We start from the raw sequence: 26,801 nt of genomic DNA, 5'->3' as shown, positions 1-26,801 counted from the left end.
TCAGGACCCAACCAAGGCAGAAACAACCAAAGGCTCGGAAGACGAAGAAGATTTCTGTGGCATACCGGACTCTGAAAGGGTCTGAGTAGAGCCCTGCGAAGGTATCGAACCAGGCATCAGGGGTTGCGAAGGCACCTCCCTGAATTCCGGAGAACTAATGACCTGCTTAGCAGTAGAGTCATCAGAAGGCTTAGCCTTATGTGGTCTGTCTCTATCTTTATCCTTACATTTTTTAGGAAAGTCTACGGATTGTTAAATGACGCACGCCATTTCGGAACAAAAACACCTGACTACAATAAGAGCTCTACGACAAATGGTTCTCGCATTAAAGAGGGTACAGAACTGGCAATGGGAGATATTATGGTCTGGGCATAAACAAGTGACGCAGTCTGAATAGAAGTCTCGGTGTGATATTTGCTTTCCACACCCGAAACAATTGTTAACTTTTTCAGACATCAGTTAGTGCAAGAAAAAAGGATCCCCAATGGGGTACTTAGCTTTAGACGTTTTCAGCTGTAATTCAAACTCTGGTAATGACTGACTGGCACACTTGTGAACTGCTTCTGATATGGGGTACTCGGCAAGAAAGACTGGTGTAATGGCGTCGGCTGCCTTCCTTTATAGCACTGACAACCTGACGTCATGCAGCAAGCAACAGCAGCCGACGCAAAAAAACACCGACTCTGGTAGACAGGCCAGCTGAGGGTTACCACAGCAGGAATAACCCACAGGTGATGACTGCAACAGTGAAACACGAAGAACATCTTTAGTTTATCGTTTGCAATTGTGACTGCTAAATTCTGGTCTGTTTTGATACTGTGCATTGCTTTTACTACGCCTATCTTTCTAAGTATTTTGTTGATCTGCTCCCTCTTCTACATTCTTCTAACAGTGACACTTCTTGTCTCAATCGCTTTATAGATATATAAAGTAATATATCCTATTTATTTTTGTTATATCACATGGTCCTGATTACTGTGTTCATCTATTTTACCCACTTCTAATATTTTGGGTTTATTTACTTTCTGTAATCTATTTCTTTCGTTGCTCTTAATGTCTGTGCATCTCTATTAAATCAATCTGCTCTCCCCTTATAACTCGGACATATGCTCTTCAGAAACCTCCTGTCATCTGCTGCGCCTTCATATAGCAACTCCCTGTCGCATTGCTCTACAACATTGCCTCTGTCAGAGTTGCCACGGTCTCCTCCTTCCCTACAGAAGGCTCCAAAGCATCATGTGGCAAGTCTCCAGATGCCTCCCTTTGCACCTACTGCTCCTTAGTTTGGGGGCTTGTTCCATCATGCTATGATGTTACCCGAGTTGGATTTTCTACAGTAAAGCCTTCACATTGCAATTAATCCACAATTCAGTTTACGTTTCCTTAATTTCTTCCTCACTGATCCCTCTTTTCTACATTCACACTTTTTTGCGTTGTGAAATTGTCCCTGTCTGTGTGCCTTTGCCTGCATTTCTCTTCAAATCATTTTGGTGCTGCATTTTATACAGATTCGTGTCTCTTTCTCCATTGCAGAAATGCTGCACCGATCATCTCTCTTTCCTTTCCCATGTCTTTATTTCTTCTTTATACCTTTCAAAAATCTCTAGGTTTTGTTTTTTATGTTTCTGCACTTCCTGTCACTTCTGTTTAAAGGTGGCCCAAAGTTTGTCTATGTAATGTTTCTCATGGATCTGTTCTATTCATGAATAAAAACATTTATTTGAAGCTTTTGACAGTTTTTGTTTCTCTAATTTCTCTCCATCTTTCTGAATATCTTCTATCGTGGAAGTCGGGGCTTCTGCATACCAGTAACTAGATCATTTCTTTCTCATTCTCACTGGTCCACTCTGTCGTCTTTATGGCTCTTTTTTGATCTGTCAGTTTTTCTGGGCTACTAATTCCTTCAACAGTGGGGTCATCCTCCTCTGAGACAGGCCTGACTCCACTGTAAGAATGATTCTGCATCTTGAGGATTTTACACTGCCATTTTGTTCTAGTCCTGACACCAATCTACACACCAGGATTGGTCATTGCTTTATCTTGGGACCCGTGCATCCAGCTGTCTTTTATTCTTTTACCTACGTCTCTCCATGAGTTATGCTATACAAGATACAGTCTACATATCAGTGCTGTCTTGGCAAGATTTTGTGAAAACAGGGTCCACCATGTGAAAGTACTCACCAAGACTTGAAGACAAATTCAAGTTCCAATAATAACAATCTCCTTTTTTTGTAGATTTCAACATCTCCCCCATTCTGGGTAAAAGAATGGTCTCCAAAGTACTCCAATGCGGTCTGATCTTGACCAAACCGCATTCCCAAATCCTCAGATCCAGGAACAAACACACGGAACAGGTCAGAAAATCCAACAGCCTATTTAACATCTCCAAGATTGGTGTCTCTATGATCCACTGTTACACAGGCACTGCCTCTCTACATGGGAAGTGTATCAGACTGTGTCACCATGTTTTTGTACCAAACCATGACAAGGTTATCTGATGTAAACAAGACAGGACAGAATCTCAGCCCCATTCTACAACTTTTAAGACAAAAATAATGCTGCAAAGCATCAAATAATTGATGTAAAGACCACTTCTCTTAGGGTGGTCCACTTCACCTGAATTGGGGAGAAGTGATGGGCCTGTCATCCCTCTTAACAATGTATTTATCATTGGGACTTCCAATAGGTTCAGATACGTGAATGAAAGACAAAACCCTTAAATGGTAGGAACCACCTGCCACTCCAGAGCCAGCTGATCACGATCAAACACCAAAAGCAAATCCAGGAAGAAAATCATGGCTCAGCAACTACTGAAACATCATAAATTGCAGCATCTGCATCTTTAAGTTGGCTAAAACAAGCTGGACCTGATAATACTCACGTACGTCCAAACCTGAGCCTTCACTGTGTTCTCATCTAGAGGATGAATGCCATGACTTCCCGTGCCCTCTACAAGGACTAAACCTTCACTGTGTTCTCATCTAGAGGATGAGTGCCACGACTTCCCGTGCCCTCTACAATGAGTGCCATGACTTCCCGTGCCCTCTACAAGGACTATCTTGTTTGTCTTGATGAAGAAAAACCAGCAAGATGGGCCCAGAGTTGAGTATTTCTAATTCATGGAGACCATAATGTTTTCAACCATGGAAACATCTGAGCTAAGCGCACTATCAGAATGCCCTTTCTATATGGCCACCAACATCCAGTTATCCAAGGTAAGGAAACATTAAAAAGAAAAAAACCTGAAATTATGAAGAGACAGAACAAAACCTAAAATGAAATACCCTTGGTCACTGCAAACCATTTTTGGTCCTAACCAACAAAATGCATGCCCATGGACACTAACAGTGCAAGAAAAAGAAAATCTGGCAACGAGCACCTGAAGAGCAGAATTCATATTACACATCGGCACACGGGATGGATTCCCACTATTACACCGTGGCACAGGGGATGGAGTCTGACTATTACACCATAGCACACAGGAGGGATTCCCAATATTACACCATGGCACAGGGGATGGAGTCTGACTATTACACCACGGGACAGGATTTTACACTGCCATTTTGTTCTAGTCCTGACACCAATCTACACACCAGGATTGGTCATTGCTTTATCCTGGGACCCGTGCATCCAGCTGTCTTTTATTCTTTTACCTACGTCTCTCCATGAGTTATGCTATACAAGATACAGTCTACATATCAGTGCTGTCTTGGCAAGATTTTGTGAAAACAGGGTCCACCATGTGAAAGTACTCACCAAGACTTGAAGACAAATTCAAGTTCCAATAATAACAATCTCCTTTTTTTGTAGATTTCAACATCTCCCCCATTCTGGGTAAAAGAATGGTCTCCAAAGTACTCCAATGCGGTCTGATCTTGACCAAACCGCATTCCCAAATCCTCAGATCCAGGAACAAACACACGGAACAGGTCAGAAAATCCAACAGCCTATTTAACATCTCCAAGATTGGTGTCTCTATGATCCACTGTTACACAGGCACTGCCTCTCTACATGGGAAGTGTATCAGACTGTGTCACCATGTTTTTGTACCAAACCATGACAAGGTTATCTGATGTAAACAAGACAGGACAGAATCTCAGCCCCATTCTACAACTTTTAAGACAAAAATAATGCTGCAAAGCATCAAATAATTGATGTAAAGACCACTTCTCTTAGGGTGGTCCACTTCACCTGAATTGGGGAGAAGTGATGGGCCTGTCATCCCTCTTAACAATGTATTTATCATTGGGACTTCCAATAGGTTCAGATACGTGAATGAAAGACAAAACCCTTAAATGGTAGGAACCACCTGCCACTCCAGAGCCAGCTGATCACGATCAAACACCAAAAGCAAATCCAGGAAGAAAATCATGGCTCCGCAACTACTGAAACATCATAAATTGCAGCATCTGCATCTTTAAGTTGGCTAAAACAAGCTGGACCTGATAATACTCACGTACGTCCAAACCTGAGCCTTCACTGTGTTCTCATCTAGAGGATGAATGCCATGACTTCCCGTGCCCTCTACAATGAGTGCCATGACTTCCCGTGCCCTCTACAAGGACTATCTTGTTTGTCTTGATGAAGAAAAACCAGCAAGATGGGCCCAGAGTTGAGTATTTCTAATTCATGGAGACCATAATGTTTTCAACCATGGAAACATCTGAGCTAAGCGCACTATCAGAATGCCCTTTCTATATGGCCACCAACATCCAGTTATCCAAGGTAAGGAAACATTAAAAAGAAAAAAACCTGAAATTATGAAGAGACAGAACAAAACCTAAAATGAAATACCCTTGGTCACTGCAAACCATTTTTGGTCCTAACCAACAAAATGCATGCCCATGGACACTAACAGTGCAAGAAAAAGAAAATCTGGCAACGAGCACCTGAAGAGCAGAATTCATATTACACATCGGCACACGGGATGGATTCCCACTATTACACCGTGGCACAGGGGATGGAGTCTGACTATTACACCATAGCACACAGGAGGGATTCCCAATATTACACCATGGCACAGGGGATGGAGTCTGACTATTACACCACGGGACAGGGGATGGATTCCTACTATTACGCCATGGCACAGGGGACAGATTCCCACTATTACACCGTGGCACATGGGATGAATTCCCACTGTTACACCATGGCACATGGGATGGATTCCCACTATTACACTGTGGCACATGGGATGGATTCCCGCTATTACACCACTGCACACAGGATTGATTCCCACTATTATACCATGACACAGGGGATGGATTCCCACTATTACACCACGGCACACGGGATGGATTTCCCTTATTCCCACTATTACACCATGACACAGGGGATGGATTCCCACTATTACACCACGGCACACGGGATGGATTTCCCTTATTCCCACTATTACACCATGACAAAGGGGATGGATTCCCACTATTACACCATGGCACACGAGATTGATTCCCACTATTACACCATGACAAAGGGGATGGATTCCCACTATTACACCATGGCACACGGGATGGATTCCCACTATTACACCATGGTATACGTGATGGATTCTCACCTGTGTCCCAAAAGACTGCAGCCTGACTAGTGACCTGTAGCACCACAAGAGCCAGGCACAAAAGGGAAATAGCAAAGGGTCATAACCCCATCCCTCTCATGTGGCAGGAGGGAACTACATACCTTTGATGGCACAGTGGGTGGTGCTAAATTCTTGGTGGAGACTGGGAAGCTCATCACTCATGCCTTGGGTATGGGACAGGGATGTTTGGAGAGAACATCCCTTTGCAGAAGAGTCAAACCACTGCACACTCCTCTAGTACACCTCAATATGTGCATGCTTTAAGGATGGGAAATGATGGTCCTGCCCCATCAGACCCCCACCCTGGTTTTGAGGAAAGAATGCACCCTCACCCTAGTTATGAGGAAAGGACGGAATGACTGGCCATGGAAAGGGCTGATGAGTGACAGACAGCTGTGGCAAAGAGAGCAAAAGAAAAAATATTACAGTAAAGTACAGATGGAAATTCTGCTCAAATTGGACAACAGCCTGCATTTTAAGTTGCATCACCCCAAAACAAAGGCAGTAAATTACATACCTTCCGAGACTGTAGCTCCAACAATTTTCTCACTCTGAATGGCTTAACTGCAAATCAATCAGGAAAGCCACATCAGTTTATATTCAGAATTCTGTACATGAAAGCCAAAGCAGAAAACAAACAGCATCTTTTTATTTTATTTACTTTGTCGGAATTAATACGGCATTCTGAAACTTCTAACACTGCTCATCTCGTACTGAGACTCTACTAACACCATCTCAACTCTCAGATAAATCTAAATATTTGAAAGTAGATCACAGAAATGTACATGAGCGCTGCCTGATAAAGTTTTTGCGCTCACTCCATAAGTCCATAGATTAGTAGTAGGCTAACTACCTTGTGGGCCATTTTAAGGTTAGCCGATTGCCCAATGTGACAATTAAACCCTGCACCTTGTGTCTAAGGTAAACACCTTAACCATTATGCCAACCTCCCAACCCTTATATAACAAGTGTTGGTCTCATCATAAAGTAAAGGAAGGATATTCATGGATTACAGGCACATGCAGTCCATCCCTAAATGAAATTTAATAATCTTACAGCAGACACAATGTGTAGAAATTCAAAATGTACTGCCTTTTTCATAGACATTAATATGGTTACAGTGATGATATTTTTAAAATGTTTTCACACAACTCAGATACTGTAGCTTAGTTCTAATAATCAAGCTAACAATTTTGGCTAAACTTGAAAGCTCATAAAAAAAATAAATATATTTTATTTATTTCATTTGACATCTGTTTACTGAAAAGTCCGAGTGGGCTAGAGAAGTCCCCATTTTTCTCCCAGTCTCGCATATGTTATGTTACTTCATGTAAATATTGTAAATAGCTTTTCATTTTTCATTTGAAGGATGTAATACTTTGTTAAATGTAACTGAACTCTGTAATTCACATAATAGCATGTTCTGTGCAAATACCGGACACATTTTATTTTCTTGATAAGTATCTGTATTGTAATTTCTACTGTATTTCTATAATATGGAGCGTTTCTCTCCGGGCCTCCGCTGAAAACGGGCTCTCTGGCCCAGTGAACTTCCCCGGTAATCAAACTGGAAATAAATAAATAAATACATTTTCAGCAGACACGCAAGGAGAAAAGCTCCACAATCACAATCTTTCACAAATGAATTACAGATATTTTAAATCACAAAGTATCATGTTACATTATAAAACACAAGAGTGAAAAATGCTATACTGAGAAAAACACAGAAGACATCTTTCACAGTAGATGCTGAGAAAAACACAGAACACATCTTTCACAGTAGATGCTGAGAAAAACACAGAACACATCTTTCACAGTAGATACTGAGAAAAACATAGAACACATCTTTCACAGTAGATACTGAGAAAAACACAGAACACATCTTTCACAGTAGATACTGAGAAAAACACAGAACACATCTTTCACAGCAGATACTGAGAAAAACACAGAACGCATCTTTCACAGTAGATACTGAGAAAAACACAGAATACATCTTTCACAGTAGATACTGAGAAAAACATAGAACACATCTTTCACAGTAGATACTGAGAAAAACACAGAACACATCTTTCACAGTAGATACTGAGAAAACACAGAACACATCTTTCACAGTAGATACTGAGAAAAACACAGAACACATCTTTCACAGTAGATACTGAGAAAAACACAGAACACATCTTTCACAGCAGATACTGAGAAAAACATAGAACACATCTTTCACAGTAGATACTGAGAAAAACACAGAACACATCTTTCACAGTAGATACTGAGAAAAACACAGAACACATCTTTCACAGCATATACTGAGAAAAACACAGAACACATCTTTCACAGTATATACTGAGAAAAACATAGAACACATCTTTCACAGTAGATAGAGAAAAACACAGAACACATCTTTCACAGCATATACTGAGAAAAACACCAAACGCATCTTTCACAGCAAATACTGAGAAAAACACAGAACACATCTTTCACAGCAAATACTGAGAAAAACACAGAACACATCTTTCACAGCAGATACTGAGAAAAAACATAGAACACATCTTTCACAGCAGATACTGAGAAAACACAGAACAAATTTTTCACAGTAGATACTGAGAAAAACACAGAACACATCTTTCACAGCAGATACTGAGAAAAACACAGAACACATCTTTCACAGCAGATACTGAGAAAAACATAGAACACATCTTTCACAGTAGATACTGAGAAAAACATAGGACACATCTTTTACAGTAGATACTGAGAAAACCATAGAACACATTTTTCACAGTAGATACAGAGAGAACATAGAACACATCTTTCACAGTAGATACTGAGGAAAACATAGAATACATCTTTCACAGCAGATACTGAGAAAAACATAGAACACATCTTTCACAGTAGATACTGAGAAAAACATAGAACACATTTTTCACAGTAGATACAGAGAGAAAACATAGAACACTTCTTTCACAGCAGATACTGAGAAAAACACAGAACACATCTTTCACAGTAGATACTGAGAAAAACACAGAACACATCTTTCACAGTAGATACTGAGAAAAACACAGAACACATCTTTCACAGTAGATACTGAGAAAAACATAGAACACATCTTTCACAGCAGATACTGAGAAAAAACATAGAACACATCTTTCACAGCAGATACTGAGAAAAACACAGAACACATATTTCACAGCAGATACTGAGATAAACACAGAACAAATTTTTCACAGTAGATACTGAGAAAAACACAGAACACATCTTTCACAGTAGATACTGAGAAAAACACAGAACACATCTTTCACAGTAGATACTGAGAAAAACAGAACACATCTTTCACAGCAGATACTGAGAAAAACACAGAACACATCTTTCACAGTAGATACTGAGAAAAACACAGAACGCATCTTTCACAGCAGATACTGAGAAAAACATAGAACACATCTTTCACAGTAGATACTGAGAAAAACATAGAACACATCTTTCACAGTAGATACTGAGAGAAACATAGAACACATTTCACAGTAGATACTGAGAAAAACATAGAACACATCTTTCACAGTAGATACTGAGAAAAACACAGAACACATCTTTCACAGCAGATACTGAGAAAAACACAGAACGCATCTTTCACAGTAGATACTGAGAAAAACACAGAACACATCTTTCACAGTAGATACTGAGAAAAACATAGAACACATCTTTCACAGTAGATACTGAGAAAAACATAGAACACATCTTTCACAGTAGATACTGAGAAAAACACAGAGCACATCTTTCACAGCAGATACCGAGAAAAACACAAAACTTTTAGTTATGTGCTTACGATAACTTTGGATGTATGGGATCCATCTCGCCTACATTCATAACTGATGGGTTCGGAGCCGATCCGTCGGCTCCGACTCGGCCACTATACTTAGAACGAAGTCCCTTATTGGCTGGGCTACCCCTTATCCCATAATGCACCACACCTACTTCCCCAGATCTTGTTTGTTCGCTTTCATACATACATACAGGCACAGAACACATATCGATAAATGTAACCAACTAGAGCCCTTCCAGAGGAGAGCACAGCAGTACTAATGTTTCCTCCAAATCCAAAAGGTAGGGGGAAGGAGGGTGGGTATGTATGAATGTAGGCGAGATGGATCCCATACATCCAAAGTTATGGTAAGTACATAACTAAAAGATGTAATGGGATCCTATCTCGACTACATTCATAACTTATGGGACAGCGTCCCTAGCACCTAAAGTCCCGGGTGGCTCACTGGAACACACTCCTGAGAACTGCGGAACCAAATGAAGCTCTACATCGGGAAGCCACATCAAGCTTATAATGAGAAATAAATGTGTGCGGAGAAGACCAAGTAGCAGCCGCACAGATGTCATCTATTGACACTTTGGAGTAAAAGGCTACAGAGGTGGCCATAGCCCTGGTAGAATGAGCTTTGATTGGGACAGGCAACTCTTTGCCTGACTGAGAGTAAATGAAAGAGATGCAATCCTTAATCCATTTGGCAATTGTGGCTTAGGCAACTGGAAGACCTAAACTATTCTCTGCAAAGGACACAAACAGTTGGTCAGATTTTCGAGTCTGAGTGGTCCTATCCAAGTAAAAACGCAGTTGCCTGTGAACATCCAACTGGTGGAAGGTATATTCTGCTCTATCAGAGAAATTTGGGAAGAAAACTGGGAGCTCCAATGATTGCTGAATGCATAAAGGGGATGCTACCTTAGGCAAAAAGGATGGATTCAATCTAAGAGAGACTCTGTCTCTGTGGAAGATCAAGTAAGGAGGAGAAGAACAGAGAGCTTGAAGCTCTGAAACACGCTTAGCAGAGGTTATTGCCACAAGAAAGGCAGTCTTCCAAGATAGGTATTTTAAATCACAAGTGGCTGCCGGCTCAAAGGGACGGGCAGTTAAGGAGGCCAGAACTAAATTTAAGTCCCAAGGGGGCACAGGATGAATCATAGGAGGCCTGAGGAGCCAGGCTCCTCTAAGAAAGGACTTGCACAGTCTGTTGGCCATTAAAGAAGGCTCTATAGCAACATGAAAATTAGAAATAGCAGCCAGTTGAACTTTAAGCGTGGAGACTGAAGAGCCAGAATGAAACAATGAAGCTAGAAATTCTAAGATCTGCGGTACTGGGGCCGTGAGGGGATCAATGCTTCGCTGCTGGGCCCAGCAAACAAATCATTTCCACTTGCTGGAATACAGCTTAACGGTAGATGGCTTGTGGGACGAAGACAAGATGTGCATCACCTTCTGAAGAAAAGGAAAGATCCCTAACTAAGGATGGAAGTGGAGTAGCCAAGCGGAGAGACTGGAGGGACGGATGAGGGTGCCCCGACGGATTGGATAACAGATCCGGTACTGGGTCCAGAATCCAAGGGCCCTGTACCGAATACTTCTGAAGAAAGGGAAACCAAACCCGACGGGGCCAATGTGGGGCGACCAAAATCATGTGGCACCCGACATGAAGGGCCTTCTGAATCACCCTTGGAAGAAGAGGAATCGGGGGGAAGGCATAAAGCAGACCGGGGGGCCAATTGTGGGCTAGAGCGTCCCTGGGAGACTGTCCCTGAGAGGGTGTCAGAGTGAAGAACTCTCTGCACTTCGCATTGTTGGGGTTGGCGAACAAGTCGCAACAAGGGAGGCCCCATCTGGCGAAGATCCGCGCAGCTACTCTGTTGTTGAGGGACCACTCGTGGGGCAACAGGAGAGTCCTGCTGAGCCTGTCTGCAATCACATTGGCTTTCCCCGGAATGTGCGTGGCTACTAGGAAACGTTGAGAGGCTATGGCCCAGTGCCATACTCTCATGGCTTCCCTGCAAAGGGGGTAGGACCGGGTTCCCCCCTGCTTGTTTATGTGCCAAACTACCAACATGTTGTCGGACAGAATCGCAATAGTACCTTGGGGGAGAGCATGATGAAGTGCTTGTAAAACCAGAAGCACCGCTCTCATTTCCAGGACATTGATGTGAAGGTGCGCTTCGTAATCCTGCCACGTGCCTTGGACAGACCTGTCCAGATAATGACCCCCCCCACCCTATCTGGGAGGCATCCGTGGTCACTATGGCCACAGGGGGCTGAAGGGCGAAGGGACGCCCCCGGTCCAGGTTGGACCGACATAGCCACCAACGGAGGTCCCGACGACAACTGTCCGTAATCAGAACTGGGTGGTTCAGGGGGAGTTCTTGGTAAGACCATTGAACTGATAACAGCCATTGGAGCACCCGCATGTGCAACCTGGCTAAAGGTACTAGGAGGATAGTTGCAGCCATCGAGCCTAATAACTGAAAAATCTGTCTGGCAGGAACTCGAGATTTGGGTAACAAATTTCGGACCTGCGATTGTAGAATCTGAATTCTGTCTGATAGCAAAAATGCCCGCATCCTTCTTGTGTCTAAATCTGCGCCTATAAAGGTGATACGCTGAGATGGCCGCAGCACAGATTTTTTCCAACTGAAAGTGATTCCTAGCGACAGCGCTCAAATCAGTAGATGCTTGGAGGTGGCAGTGAGGAGCCAGTCGTCGAGATAGGGAAACACCTGGAATCCGAGACTTCTCAAGTGAGCAGTCACCACTGCCAGACACTTGGTAAACACCCTGGGGGCTGTGGTGAGACCAAAGGGCAGTGCAGGAAACTGGAAGTGACTGGTTCCAAGGCGGAAGCGTAGATAACTCCTGGACTCTTGACGTATCAATATGTAATAGTAAGCGTCCTTGAGGTCTATGGAGCACATCCAGACATCTTTCTCCAATAACGGGAGAATGGACTGAAGGGTGACCATCCGAAATTTGGACTTCTTCACAAACCGATTCAAAAGGCTGAGGTCCAAAATGGGCCTTATGTCCCCTGTCTTTTTTGGCACCAAAAATAATCTTGAGTAAGTTCCTGATCCGATCTGGTCGGCGGGGACAGGCTGGATGACCCCTTTGCTTAACAGCTTTGAAACTTCTACGGCTGCCTGATCCCGTTGACTGGGTGGCACGTCCGGGATTCTCCTTGTAGGAGGAGGGGACTTGAAAAAGGGGATGAGGTAACCTCCGGGTACAATGCGAAGCACCCACTGATCCTTGGTTATCGATTCCCAAGCCTGTGGGTGTTTCGCAAAACGACCCCGACCGGCTCCGAAGAAGCACAGCTGGGCCACATCCTAGGGACGTTGAGGGTAGGAGGAACCACGAAAGGAGTCGCGGTTTCCAGAGTTACGGGGGCCTCTGCCACCTCTGGGGCGGCGTCTTCCTGAATCCCCCCCCCCGCCTCTGGAGGGGGGATCACTCGGTGGAGTAGGGAAAACCTTTTGGGCTTTTTTGAACCACATTTTCCCTCCTCTCTGGCCCTTAGGATAAGGTCTAGAGGGAGCGGAAAAACGGGCCCCAACGGCAGTCAATGTCTTTCCCTCCTGCTCGCACCGAGTAAGCGTGTCCTTCACCTTGGGTCCAAACAAGGAAGACCCATCAAAGGGGGCATCGGCGAAGGAAGACTTAAAGGCCTCCGCGAATGGACACAAGCGTAGCCAAGCTTGTCTCCTAAGAGCCACTCCTGTGCCCGCTGCTCTACTCGCCCCCTCGGCTGCATAGGAAATGAGCCTCATGGACGAGTTAACAATGGAATTTAGGGTAGTCATCTGGGCGCCTACAGTCTGAGCTAACGCCTCAGGAAGGTTACCTGCAAGGAACTCTCCTAACTCCTTGAGGAGGTCCCTTTGGAGCCTTGTAAAGTGACAAAGATAGTTCAGTGACCGCATGGTAAAGGTCGCTGAAGAAAGGGTACGCTTCCCGTACCTATCCATGCTACTAGAATTCTTATTAGGAGGATGGATAGACGTCAAAGCCTCTGCCACGTCCTGCTGAGTGGCAGATGCCACCACCATAGCATCAACTGCAACGCCTTTGGTAAGGAAGGAACTTATTGGGCCTGGCAGGTACCGGTTCCACCGAGTCAGGATGTTCCCACACCCTCCGAGAGATGAGGTCCAATAGCTCATCGAAGGGTGGAGACACCCAGGAGGAGGAGGGCTGGGCCCCGAAGGCCTTGAGGAAAACTGACTCCTCAGCGGTAGGGGCTTTGGATTGCCAATCGCCTCTCTGTCTCAAAATCTCAAGGATATCAGAGAAAGAGACGTCATCCAAGGACGATTTAGGGGACCCCCTCCGCATCATCGAGGTCAGTGTCTGAAGTGACGGATTCATCTTGGGAATCAACATGCTTCCTCTTACACAGTTTCTTCCTTGGGGGTTCATCCGAGGCAGACTCAGAAGGACACCCCGGAAGAAGGGAACCCCCCCAAGGGGGTGTCCTCAGGCCCTGGGGCCCCACTGTCATGGGAAAGAATGTCTCCAGAGGCACCAGTACCCAGAACTTGAGATGGAGAGGTAGAAGCCTGCTGAACCGGCAAAGCTATGGCCAGCGCACTCTTCATGGCCTCAAAAGCAGGCCCTCCGGAGTCCGCAGAGAGCACTTGCTGATGGACCACGGAGGTACCGGGAATGCCCGCGGCAGATGCTCCGAGGGGAAGACTGGGCATCGAAGAGGCGAGCTCTACAGTGTTGCCCTCGGCCCCTGCCGAGGAAGACCCGGTACTAAACCCGGACACAGAGGACAGTGTAGGAATGAAAGTCGGGGCAGAAAAACTCCGAGGGGGTCTCTGTTCTGACTGGACAATTCTGCTCCGTTCTACCTGCACCAACTCCAACGGCTCCAAGGAGGTCGGAGGAGGAATCGAGTGTATGGGAGGAGGAATCGGCTCCAAAACCGCATGGGCTGGAGCTGAGATCATTTTGGTAAATACTGGGGACTGGAACAGCCTCTGGATGACCCTATCCAAATCCGAATCAGATAACCTAGAGAATTTGGAGGAAACAGATTGGGGCCGAGAAGACTTCTGCCTCAGCTCCGATAAGGCAGGGGACCGGCTCTGAAAGGGTTCCAGCACTATCGGAGCCGAGACCGGAACCGGCTGCAATAGTGTCGGTGCCGAAGGAGGCTCCGGAGCCGAGGGGGTTAGAGTCTGAGCTGCACACCTCCAACGGCTCCGAGATCAATGGAGCTGAGGTAGGAGATTGGCCTCTCGATGCACTCCCCTGCGGTTCCGAAACCAGTGGAGCCGGGGAGAGAAGCACCGAGGCAGACCCTTCAGCCATCGGCTCCGAAGCCATTGGAGCTGAGGAAGAAGTCGATGCTGGTTTTTTTGTTGTCGGTTCCGACGGACTGGTCGGAGCCGACGATCTAGGCTTCTTGGATGTCGGGCCCGACGGACTGGTCGGAGCCGACGATCTCTTCTTTTTAGAAGCAGGAGAAGAAGCCAAGGCTTCTTCAAAAGAAGGCTTAATCAGACCTCTAAGAATCAATTTATTTTTTCTCTTCTGGAGAACCCTGGAGGAGAACGCGTGGCATACACTACAAGTGTCCTGTAAATGCTTTGGGCCTAAGCAATACACGCAGATAGCATGGCTGTCTGTAATAGACATCTTGCAATTGCACTTTGCACACTTCTTGAAACCCGACTTTTGCTCCTTAGACATACTGACTAGAAAAAGCACAGGCCAGTACAAAAAAAAAAATGTGTAGCTACAGAAGAAATGGGCTAAAGCCCTCTAACTTAAACGGGCTTAGCCCGAAACTAACACAGTCATACCACAAGCAGTAAAAAAGGGGAGACAAGAATACAAGGGCAAAAGCCCTCTAACTTAAGCGGGCCTTGCCCAGTTCACAAACAGCGCGAAAGGTATAAAAAAATAAATTTTAACCAAACATGACAAACTCACACAAAGCTGTTAAAACAGCTGTTTTATCAAATACTGACAGAAACCCTATGGAAAAAAGACCAAAAGGTCAAGAAAATCACTTAGCTCCAGCCAAGTCGAGACCACGTCCGTCCTGAAAAGCGGCAAACGAGATCTGGAGAAGTAGGTGTGGTGCATTATGGGATAAGGGGTAGCCCAGCCAATAAGAGACTTCGTTCTAAGTATAGTGGCCGAGTCGGAGCCGACGTATCGGCTTCGAACCCATCAGTTATGAATGTAGGTGAGATAGGATCCCATTACATCACATCTTTCACAGCAGATACTGAGAAAAACACAGAAGACATCTTTCACAGTAGATACTGAGAAAAACACAACACATCTTTCACAGTAAATACTGAGAAAAACACAGAACGCATCTTTCACAGCAAATACTGAGAAAAACACAGAACACATCTTTCACAGCAGATACTGAGAAAAAACACAGAATAAGAAGTTATGTACCTACCATAACGTTCCATGTTAGTTGTCTTCTCTCGCCTTCTTTCTTGCTTGATGGGTTCGGAGCCGATCCCTCGGCTCCGACTCGGCACTTGCTTTAGCTCGAGAACTCCTTTTACCAGCTCGAGGCAGCCCCATATTACATGATGCAAGGCAGGAAGTACCCAGATCTCGTTTGTTGACAAAAGGGCAATAACACCAAGCATAAAATACTTCCCAAAGGAAGAAGAAACTTACAGATGGAAAAGGACCAGGTCTGAATGGTCTTTAGCATAATAGTTTCTTATACAAGGTCTGTCCAGGCCAGGGGGAAGGAGGGAGGGTCGCAAGAAAGAAGGCGAGAGAAGACAACTAACATGGAACGTTATGGTAGGTACATAACTTCTTAATGTTAAGTTGTCAATCTCGCCTTCATTCTTGCTTGATGGGACCGCGTCCCTAGCACCTCTATCCTGGGTGGCTCAATGGAACAAACTCTTGAGGACTGTAGAGCCAAAACTGGCTCTGTCCCTGGAGGCCAAGTCCAATTTGTAATGGGAAACAAAAGTGTGAGGAGTGGCCCAAGTGGCCGCTGCACAAATAGTGTCCAAAGGTAGTCTAGCTTGAAAAGCTGTAGAAGTAGCTAAACTCCTAGTTGAATGTGCTTTAGGTTTTGAGCACAGCTGTTTTCCCCTGATCGTATAAATTTCAGTGATGACCTAAGAAAGCCATCAGGACAAAGTCACTTTAGAAACTGGTAGGCCTTTTTCATTATCCGCATAGGAAACAAAAAGTTCAACAGATTTCCTAAATTTTTTGTTCTGTCCAAATAATATCTGAGCTGACGGTGGACGACAAGATAATGTAGCTTTTGTTCAGCTCTATCTGAATAGTTAGGAAAAAATACGGGGAGATCAATGGATTGAGTCAGATTGTTTTTGAAGCGACCTTAGGTAAAAAGGATGGATTAGTTCTCAAGGATACTCTGTCTTTGTGAAAATCAAATAGGGGGTCGAACTGAAAGAGCATGAAGTTCAGACACCCTCCTGGCAGATGTAATAGCCACTAGGAATAACGTTTTCCAAGAAAGATATTTCAGGGAACAAGAAACAGCTGGCTCAAGGGGGAAGAATCAAGGATGTCAGCACTAAATTTAGATCCCACTGAGGAGGAGGATTCCTGATTGGAGGCTTTAGTAGGAAAATTCCTTTCAAGAAGGCCCTGCAGAGCCTATGGGACATAATATTATGATCTGCTATCCCGACATGAAAATTAGAAATAGCAGCCAACTGAACTCTGACTGTTGAAGAAGAGGAGCCTGCATGAAAAATCTCTGCTAAGAAGTCCAGAACTGCCTGAACAGGGCAGTAAAGGATCAATATTTTGGGCCTTAGCCCAATAAGAGAAACGCTTCCATTTGCTTGTGTAAATCCTCCTGGTAGAGGATTTTAGTGAAGCTACTATGATATCTCTAACTGGATTAGAGATCAAAGGAAGCCTGGCTAAGGAAGGAAGTGGAGCAACCATGCTGTGAGGTTGAGAGAAGGGATTGACCGGTGCAGCTGACCGGATTGGTGAATCAGTAGATCTGGCACTGGGTCCAGATGCCACGGCTGCACCAAAAGGTGACGATGGAGGAACGGGAACCAAACTTGTGGAGGCCAGTAAGGGCAATGAGAATCAATTTGGCTCTCAAAACGGTAGCTTTCTGGATCACCTGAGGGATCAGAGGAAATGGAGGAAGGCATAAAGAAGTCCCTGGGGCCAATCCTGGGTCAGAGCGTCTCTGGGGATGGCCTGATAGAGGAAGAGGCTGAAGAAGTCTGGACATTTGCTGTTTTGGGGAGTAGCAAAAGATCGCAACATGGACGACCCCATTCCAGAAAAATCTCTTCCGCTATGGATTGCTTGAGAGACCACTCGTGAGGCATGAGAATAGCTCTGCTCAATCTGTCCGCTATAATGTTGGTTTTCCCAGGGATATGCGTTGCTACCAGAAACCGATGAGAGGAGATCGCCCATTGCCATAGTCTGAGCTTCTCGACACAAGGGTAGGACTTGGTTCCGCCCTGTTTGTTGATATACCAAACTACAGACATGTTGTCTGTGAGGACTGCAATTGTCCCTACGGGAAGAAAGTCGTTGAGGGCTTGCAACGTTAAAAGCACTGCTCTCATCTCCAGGACATTTATGTGCAGATGGTACTCGAATGTTTGCCACGCCCCATGAACCATCCTGCCCTGATAATGACCCCCACCCGATCAGGAGGCATCCGTGGTGACAGTGGCTATCGGGGACGGAGGTACAAAGCACCTGCCTTGGTGAACCTGAGACGATGTGATCCACCAAGCAAGATGTTCTTTGCATGTTTGTGTCACCAGAATCTGGTGACGCATTGGGAGTTGCTGGTATGACCACTGTGTGAACAGCATCCACTGAAGGAGGCGCATGTAGAATCGAGCCAGGGGAAGAAGAGTAATGGCCGCAGCCATGAGACCTAATACCTTTAGAACCATTCTGGCCTGTACCTTCTTGCTGGCCAGAATGATCCTGACATGAGTCTGAATGTCTGAAACTCTTTGTTCTGTAAGGGTAGCTGACATCCTAACAGTGTTTAAGTTTGCCTATGAAGGTAATAGACTGGCAGGGCGATAAGGATGACTTTTGAAGTTGACTGAGATGCCCAAATGAGAACAAAGGTCTATTGTGTAATCCCTGGCTTGTATAAGCTGATGCCTGGTGGTGGCTGACAGGAGCCAGTCGTCGAGATACGGAAACACCTGGAATCCTTGACGTCTCAGGTGAGCCGTGACCACTGCCATGCATTTGGTGAACACTCTGGGGCTGTAGTGAGACCAAAGGGCAGGGCTCTGAACTGGAAATGACTGGACCCCAGCCGAAAGCAGAGAAATCGCCTGGAGCGCCTGTGAATTTTGATGTGATAGTACGCATCCTGAAGATCTATTGAGCACATCCAGTTGTCCTTCTGTAAGAAGGGCAGAATTGACTGAAGAGTGACCATTCGAATCTTGTCTTCCTCACAGACTTGTTGAGTCTGCTGAGATCCAATATTGGTCTCCAGTCTCCCGTCTTTTGGGGACCAAAAAGAACCTTGAGTAGATTCCGGCTCTGAATGGTCTATTGTAACTGGCTGAATGGCTCTTTTTGCAGTAGTTTTGCGATTTCTAACTCTGCAATGTCCCTTAGACCGGTGGTACATCTGGAAGGGAACTTGAGGGAAGGGACTTTCCTCGAAAGGAATTATGTAACCCTTGGATATGATCGACTGTACCCATCTGTCTTGAGTGAGGGAATGCCAGGCTTCTGGGTACAGTGATAATCTTCCCGACTGCCTCCAAGGAGGGACAGCCGGGCAACACCTCAGGGATGCTGAAAGGGCTTCTCAGGAAGAGACTCCCTGTTGCCCTGGTTCTTGGACCCCCTCTGCCTCTAGAGCGGCCTGTTGTTGTTACCCCTCTGCCTCTAGGGGTAAACTGACCACGTGAATGGGCGTGACTCCTTGGGATTTACGAACCACATCTTCCCACCCTTCTGTCCTTTGGGATAAGGCCTAGAAGGGGTGGAAAACGGACTCCAACAGCAGAAAGAGTCTTGCCGTCCTGCTCACACCTGGTCAAGGGCTCCTTCACCTGAGGGCCAAACAGAGCTGACCCATCAAAGGGAGAATTTGTGAAGGACGCCTTAAAGGGATCCAAGAAATCACATAGCCGCATCCAGGCTTGGCGCCTAAGAGCCACACCTGTGCTCATGCTCTACTCTCCATCCGCAGCATAAGATATTAGCCGCATGGAGGAGTTAGCAATGGAATTGAGGGTTCCTAGCTGCGAAGCAATCTTTCTTGGGCCCCTGTAGCTGTAGGATCCTGAACTACTTCTCCCAGCTCCTTCAGGATATCTCTGGAGTCTGGTGAACTGACAAAGATAATTCAGCGAACGCATAGAAACGGTCGCTGAGGAAAACCTCCGCTTGCCGTACCTATCCATGGTCCTAGAGTCCTTATTAGGAGGATGGACGGGCACGAAGGATCTGCAAGTTCCTTTTGGTGGCCGCAGCCACCACCATGGCATCAGCGGGGACACCTTTGGTAAGGAATTGTTTGTCACTAGGGCAGTGATAAATTTAGAAGGCCTCCTAGGGACTGGCTCTACAGAGTCAGGAGCTGTCCACGCCTCGTGCAATAACCTGCATAAGGGGGTCGAAGGCGGAGACACCCAGGAGGTGGAGGGCCGAGATCCAAACGCCTCTAGGTATACTGACTCATCCTCAGAGGGATTGTTGGTGGGCCAGTTTCCCTCTGTTTCAGAAGTTCTAGGATGTCTGAGAAGGAGACATCCTCAGAGGGGATCTAGGGGATCCCTCTGACTCATCAAAGTCAGTATCCAGTGACAGACTCAGGGAGTCTACATGCTTCCTCTTACAAGTCCTCTTCCTAGGAGGATCTCCCGAAACATCAGGAGAATCCTCGAAGAGGGGAAATTCCCAAAGGGGAAACCTGAGGCGGAGGATCTCTGGGTCCTGTAGCAAGAGAAGTGGCAGAGATGTCAACAGGTACAATAGAGGGAGGAGCTACGGGAAGAGACTGCTGACTGATACCAGTGGCCAGTACACTCTTCATCACCTCGAATGCTCCCCTCCCAGGCAGGTCCGAGAGAACCCGCCCAAGAGCTAGGAACTCCAGGGGCCACCGAAAAGGAAGTCTCCGAGGCAGATGTCGGAGCCGAGCTCACCAAGGCCGAGGCTCCAAGGGGAAGCGGACAAGGGTCCGATGCCACTCACCCCCTCGGAGGAGACCATGGAAGCCCGACCACCGAATCCCTCTAAGGAAGAGGAGATAAGAGTAGGGGCTGAAGGGACAGAAGGAGGTATCCGTCCTCCAGCCGTAGCAGTAACCATGCCCGAAGACTCCAACTCCAAACTCTGGGGTAGAGTCGAAGGAGGAACAGTAACGGGGTGTGGACCAACAGTCGTCTGCTGAGACGGACTGTGTAGCATTTGGGCCAGTACCTGTAACTTGAGCAATCTACTGACCACTCTCTCTAGGTCATGATCTGACAACCTGGATGACCTTGAAGATCGGCTCCGATGGCTCCGCCCGATAGAAGAGGCGGCCGGAGCCGAAAGTATCGGCTCCAAGGAAGGAGACCTCGACCTCTTCCTGGAATGGGCCATCGGAGCCGATACTGATCCTGTCGGCACCGATTTCTCGAGCCGCAGAACGCTCGATGTATCGGCTCCAGCCGAGCCGATACAGCTACCAAGGTAACGGTGTCGGAGCCGATCGAGCCGACACCGATGCCTGTGCCACATGGGTGTCGGAGCCGATCGAGCCGACACCTATGCCTGCAGCATGGGTGTCGGAGCCGATCGGAGCCGACACCACAGTGGTCAAAGCAGATTCGCACCGATAGCCATCGGCCAAAGCTTTGTGGATTCAGAATCGGCTCCAGCCGAGCCGATCTCGACTCTATACGAGTCGAGCCGAGGCCGCAGGCTTAGAAACAGAAGCCTGGGCCTTGGCAGTTTTGGTTGATTTTGTGGAGCCGACTTAGCCGGAGAGCCCTCCGGCTTAAGAAGACCCCTGAGAATCAACTTATTGCGTCTCTCCTGCAGGACTCTCTGGCTGAAGGAGTGACAAATAGCACAGGAGTCCTGCAGGTGAAGAGGGCCCAAACAGTACAGGCAAGAAGTGTGACCGTCTGTCAGAGACATCTTCTGACAGCACGAGTCACACTTCTTAAAACCTGAAACCCTCTCCTTAGACATGGTGCCTAAACACAACACACACACACACCAGTCAAATTAAATTAAACTAATACCAAGAGGTATTTAGTAAAAAACACCAACACACACACCCTAACAGGGGGGGGGAAGGGATAGGGAAAATTGACTGACTAAAAATTAAAAGAGACAGGGATTTCTGTCAGAAAAAGGTTAAAATTAAAATTAAACTATCAAAAATTAGTTTTAACTAAAAAAGGGGCTTAAATATCACAAATGTGAAATACTTACCAGGAGCTGGTAAAGAGAAGACCTCCCAAGCGAAGCGGCAAACGAGATCTGGGTACTTCTGCATCATGGGATATGGGGCTGCCTCGAGCTGGTAAAAGGAGTTCTCGAGCTAAAGCAAGTGCCGAGTCGGAGCCGAGGGATCGGCTCCGAACCCATCAAGCAAGAATGAAGGCGAGATTGACAACTTAACATCACATCTTTCACAGCAGATACTAAGAAAAACACAGAACGCATCTTTCACAGTAGATACTGAGAAAAACACAGAACAAATCTTTCACAGTAGATGCTGAGGAAAACACAGAACACATCTTTCACAGTAGATACTGAGAAAAACAAAGAACACATATTTCACAGTAGATACTGAGAAAAACACAGAACACATCTTTCACAGTAGATACTGAGAAAAACACAGAACACATCTTTCACAGTAGATACTGAGAAAAACACAGAACACATCTTTCACAGTAGATACTGAGAAAAACATAGAACACATCTTTCACAGCAGATACTGAGAAAAACACAGAACGCATCTTTCACAGCAGATACTGAGAAAAACAGAACACATCTTTCACAGCAGATACTGAGAAAAACATAGAACACATATTTCACAGTAGATACTGAGAAAAACACAGAACACATCTTTCACAGCAGATACTGAGAAAAACACAGAACACATCTTTCACAGCAGATACTGAGAAAAACACAGAACACATCTTTCACAGCAGATACTGAGAAAAACAGAAAGTACAGTTTTGTACCTACCATAAATGTAGATGTCCGAACAGGATAGCATCTGCAGTCATAACAAATGGGTTGTCCTGTCGTCAGGCAGCCCTTCGGTCGGCCGGATTCCAAAGTCTGAGTCTGGGTCCGGCTTCGGCTGATGTCGCACTTCACCCGACGTCATCTCTGCTGGTCTTCGGGTATAAAGGCATCAGCCGACGCCATTTTCTTCAGTGTTTCTTGCCCCAGATGCCAGTTGCCCCCTAGTAAAGTCAGTTTTGGAAGGAAAGCCAATGTTTCCAAAACAGTAGGAGGCATACACAAAAAATAAGCATGTATGTACATATTTACAAACAAATACACCATAAGAGACTCCCCCCCATCTAGCTATTAGGAGGGTAAATACCCTAGGAGTACCACAGAGGGGAAGGAGGGTGGGTAATCCTGACTGCAGATGCTATCCTGTTCGGACATCTACATTTATGGTAGGTACAAAACTGTACTATGTCCTTCAAGGATGCATCTGCAGTCATAACAAATGGGTAGAATACCATAGCCAAAATAGGGGAGGAGGAAGGAAATTATGGTGTAGTTAGGATCCCTTGCAGTACAGCAGTGGCAAAACCTGCTCGGGATCTAGAGTATAGAGGTAAATTATAATGCTTGGCAAATGTATGCACGGAGGTCCAAGTAGCCGCCTCAATAATGTCCTTGGTTGCCACTCCTCGTAAGAGAGCTGTGGTAGTGGCTGTAGCCCTTGTTAAATGAGGTCTTATGTCTTGTGGAACTGGTTTTCCATGGTAGGAGTAACAGAATCTTATGCAATTTCCTATCCATTTGGAGATTGTCTGCTTGGAAATTGCGTTTCCTTCCCTTCCTGGTGCATAGGCCACTAACAGCTGGTCAGTTTTTCTGTTACTTTTGGTTCTGTCCAGGTAGTAGCGTAACTGTCTATGTACATCCAAGGTATGCAGAAGCCTTTCCCCCCTGTTCTGTGGGTTGGGAAAGAAAGTAGGTAGGTGGATTGCCTGGTTTAAGGACACTCTGGATACCACCTTTGGCATAAATGTAGGATTAGTTCTCATGGACACTCTATCTTGATGGAAGATCAGGAAGGGTTGTACTGCCATTAAGGCCTGGAGTTCTGAAACCCTTCTTGCTGAAGTGATTGCCAGAAGGAAAGCAGTTTTCCATGATAGGTGTTGAAGATCCGCTGTTCCTGCTGGTTCAAATGGTGGGAGTGTCAATTTTTCTAGTACAAAATTCAAGTCCCATGCTGGTAGTGGTGGTTTCCTAGGAGGTTTTACATTCTTGATTCCTCTGAGGAATTGCCTGAGTAGAGGGTGCGAGAAGACAGGTGGATCAAAGCTGTAATCTGCAGAAATAGCTGATGCATGTATCTTGATGGAGGAGTAGGACAGGCCTGTGTGTAGAAGCTCTGCTAAGTGCTCCAGGATGTTGGCAATGTCTATGTTTGACGCATCTTTTCCTCTTTCAGCACTCCAAGTGGCAAACCTTTTCCATTTTCCTGCATAGTTCCTTCTTGTTGAAGGTCTGCGGGCTTCAAGTATAATGTTTTTAACCCTTTGGGATAAGTCTGGGTTAGTTGCTCTTAAGTGATGTTCCAGGCAGTCAGTTGTAATGTTTTTAGGTTTGGATGCATGATGTTGTAGTTGTTCTGAGTTAACATCAAAGGCATCAGAGATATTGGCCACATTCTCCCCTGAGACATGCTCCTCAGCAAGGGATACCAGTGTTGTCTTGGCCAATTCGGAGCTATCAGAATTATCCTTGGTTGTTCCTCTTTGATTTTCAGCAGTACCTTGTGCATCAAAGGAAGGGGTGGAAATGCATAAGCTGTCAGGCCTTTCCAACTGAAGGATAGGGAGTCCACCTTCCATGCAAGGGGGTGGCACGTCCTTGTGCAAAATTTCTTGAGCTGGTGGTTGAGTGGGGATGCGAAAAGGTCTATTTGTGGCATTCCCCATTTCTTTGTGATGACCTCGAAGATGTCCGGGTGCAGCATCCATTCGTGAGCATCCGAGGTGGTTCTGCTTAACATATCTGCTAGGGTATTTTCTTTTCCTGGCACAAAGGTTGCCTGTAACTGGATGTTGTAGCTCAGAGCCATGTTCCAAAGGTCCAGCATCATTCTGCATAGGGGGTAAGAATGAGTGCCCCCCTGCTTGTTGATGTACCACATGACAGTGGTGTTGTCTGTCCTTATCATTAAGTGGCCTTCTTTAAGGAATGGCTTGAATTTCTGGATTGCTAGTTGTACTGCCAGCATTTCTTTTTGGTTTATGTGCAGGTGCAGCTGGTCTGGAGTCCACAATCCTTGTATGCACTTGTCCAGCATGTGCGCCCCCCAGCCTAGGTCTGAGGCGTCCGTTGTGATTGTTTGGTTCGCTTGACATTTGTGGAAGGGCAAGCCTAGGTTTGCCTGGCATGCTTGGGTCCACCATAGAAATTCTTGTTTCAGGCATGGGATTAGTGGGATTTCGGTCTCTAAGCTGTGCCTGTGTTGAGACCATAAATTTTTTAGGTACCACTGTAGCTTTCTCATATGCAGTCTGGCATGAGGAATCAGGATTATGCATGATGCCATGAAGCCCAAGGCCTGCAGTACTTTTCTTGCTGTTAGTTTGTTCTGCTTTGTTAATGTCAAGAAGTAAAGAGGAAGTTGCTTTTGTTTTTCTGCAGTGAGAAATGCCATTTGTTTTACTGTGTCCAATTCTGCACCCAAGAATGTTCTTGTCTGGGATGGAATTAGCCTTGACTTTTTTAAATTGACTGTGTATCCCAGGTCTTGTAGCAAGCAAATGACCCTTTGTAAATCTGTTGTCAGCTTATCTTTGTTGTCCGCTTGTAACAGGCAGTCGTCCAGGTATGGATAAATTTGGATTCCCTGTAGCCTGCAGTGAACGATTACTGATGCCAGGCATTTTGTGAATACTCTGGGCGCAGTAGATAAGCCAAAGGGCAATGCTGAGAATTGATAATGCTCTGATCCTGCAAGGAATCTGAGGTATCTTCTGCAGTCTGGTCGAATGGGGACGTGCAGGTATGCCTCCTTGAGATCTAGAGTTACCAGCCAGCACTCCTTGCCCAGCATGGGAAGGAGTTGCTGTAAGGTCAGCATTTTGAATTTTGGGATGATGATGTATGTATTTAAGACGGACAGGTCGAGAATAGGTCTCCAACTTTTCTCTTTTCTGGGAACTAGGAAGAGTCTGGAGTAGAATCCTTTGCCTTGTTGTGTCATTGGTACTCTTTCCACAGCTCTCATCTTTGTTAGTTGAGCTACCTGTTTTAGAGCTTCTGTTTTTTGAGTTGGAGGTAGGTTTGGCATTCCTCTTTTTACCGGTAAGGTGTGGAAGTGGAACCTGTAGCCTTGGTCTATGGTTTGTAAAATCCACTTGTCCTTTGTGATGTAGTGCCAATTGTTTGAGAATAAGGCTAACTTTCCGCCTATAGGTGCTGCTATTTGCTCCCTGGTAGGCGGTGTCAGAGCCAAGTCACTGTGATTGTCCTGTTGCAGTGGCAGTGGTTGTGTCCGTACCTCGGTGATTGTTGCCTTGCCACTGGCGTCCTCTATAGGCACCTCCTCTGGGTTGGTTTCTGCCTCTAGAGCATCTATTCCTGCCTCTTTGAGATTTTGAGGAGTCTGGAAAGGACCAATTTTTGGCAGGCAGTTCCTGCTGAACCTTGGGGGCTGAACCTGTAAGAAGTCTTTAACAGTTTGTACAGATTTTGCCTTTTCTTCCATTTTCTTCATTACCTCCTGAGCAGAGGTACCAAATAGACTGTCCTTGTCCATAGGAGCATCTAACAGTTTTGCTTTAACATGATCTGGCAGGACCTGTTCTTTCAACCATGCATGCCTTCTTATTACTGTGCCAGTCATGGCTGACCTAAATGAAGCCTCCAGTGCTTCATAGCCACATTTTAAGGAATGGTTACTAACCTGCTGTATGTTATTCACCATTTCTAAAACATATTTCTTATCTAAAGATTCATCAGAGGACAGTTTCTTAGTTAACTGATCAAGCATAAACTCTTGGTATTGGATCATGTGAAACTGACAGTTTAAAGCTCTGGCTGAGAGAGTAGCAGAGGTGTAAACTTCTTTGCCCCATCTCTCTAAGGACCTGGATTCCGTTTCAGAAGGGAGAGGGTTTTTAGATGAGGTAGAAGCTACTGCCTTAGGCCCCTGGGATATAGTCTCAGGATCTGCATGTGGGGCCTTGTAAAGGT

At 45.7% G+C, this 26,801-nt stretch overlaps 1 protein-coding gene across 1 annotated transcript in view; it reads right to left on the bottom strand.

Moving 5' to 3' along the window:
• The window catches only part of CENPI (centromere protein I), a 2,543,587-nt gene that overhangs the window by 1,953,960 nt on the left and 562,826 nt on the right, over positions 1-26,801 (bottom strand). The window contains exon 6 of the mRNA XM_044057225.1: positions 6,090-6,136. Coding sequence (XP_043913160.1) covers positions 6,090-6,136 — 47 coding nt within the window. The remainder of the gene's footprint in view (positions 1-6,089; positions 6,137-26,801) is intronic.

Source organism: Protopterus annectens, chromosome 15.part0 (assembly GCF_019279795.1).
Source record: "Protopterus annectens isolate FY-2018-M chromosome 15.part0, PAN1.0, whole genome shotgun sequence".
In the NCBI taxonomy this organism is placed as follows: Eukaryota; Metazoa; Chordata; order Ceratodontiformes; family Protopteridae; genus Protopterus; species Protopterus annectens.
The sequence above is the reverse complement of the archived record's forward strand: the minus strand, read 5'-3'. Positions and strand labels throughout refer to the sequence as shown.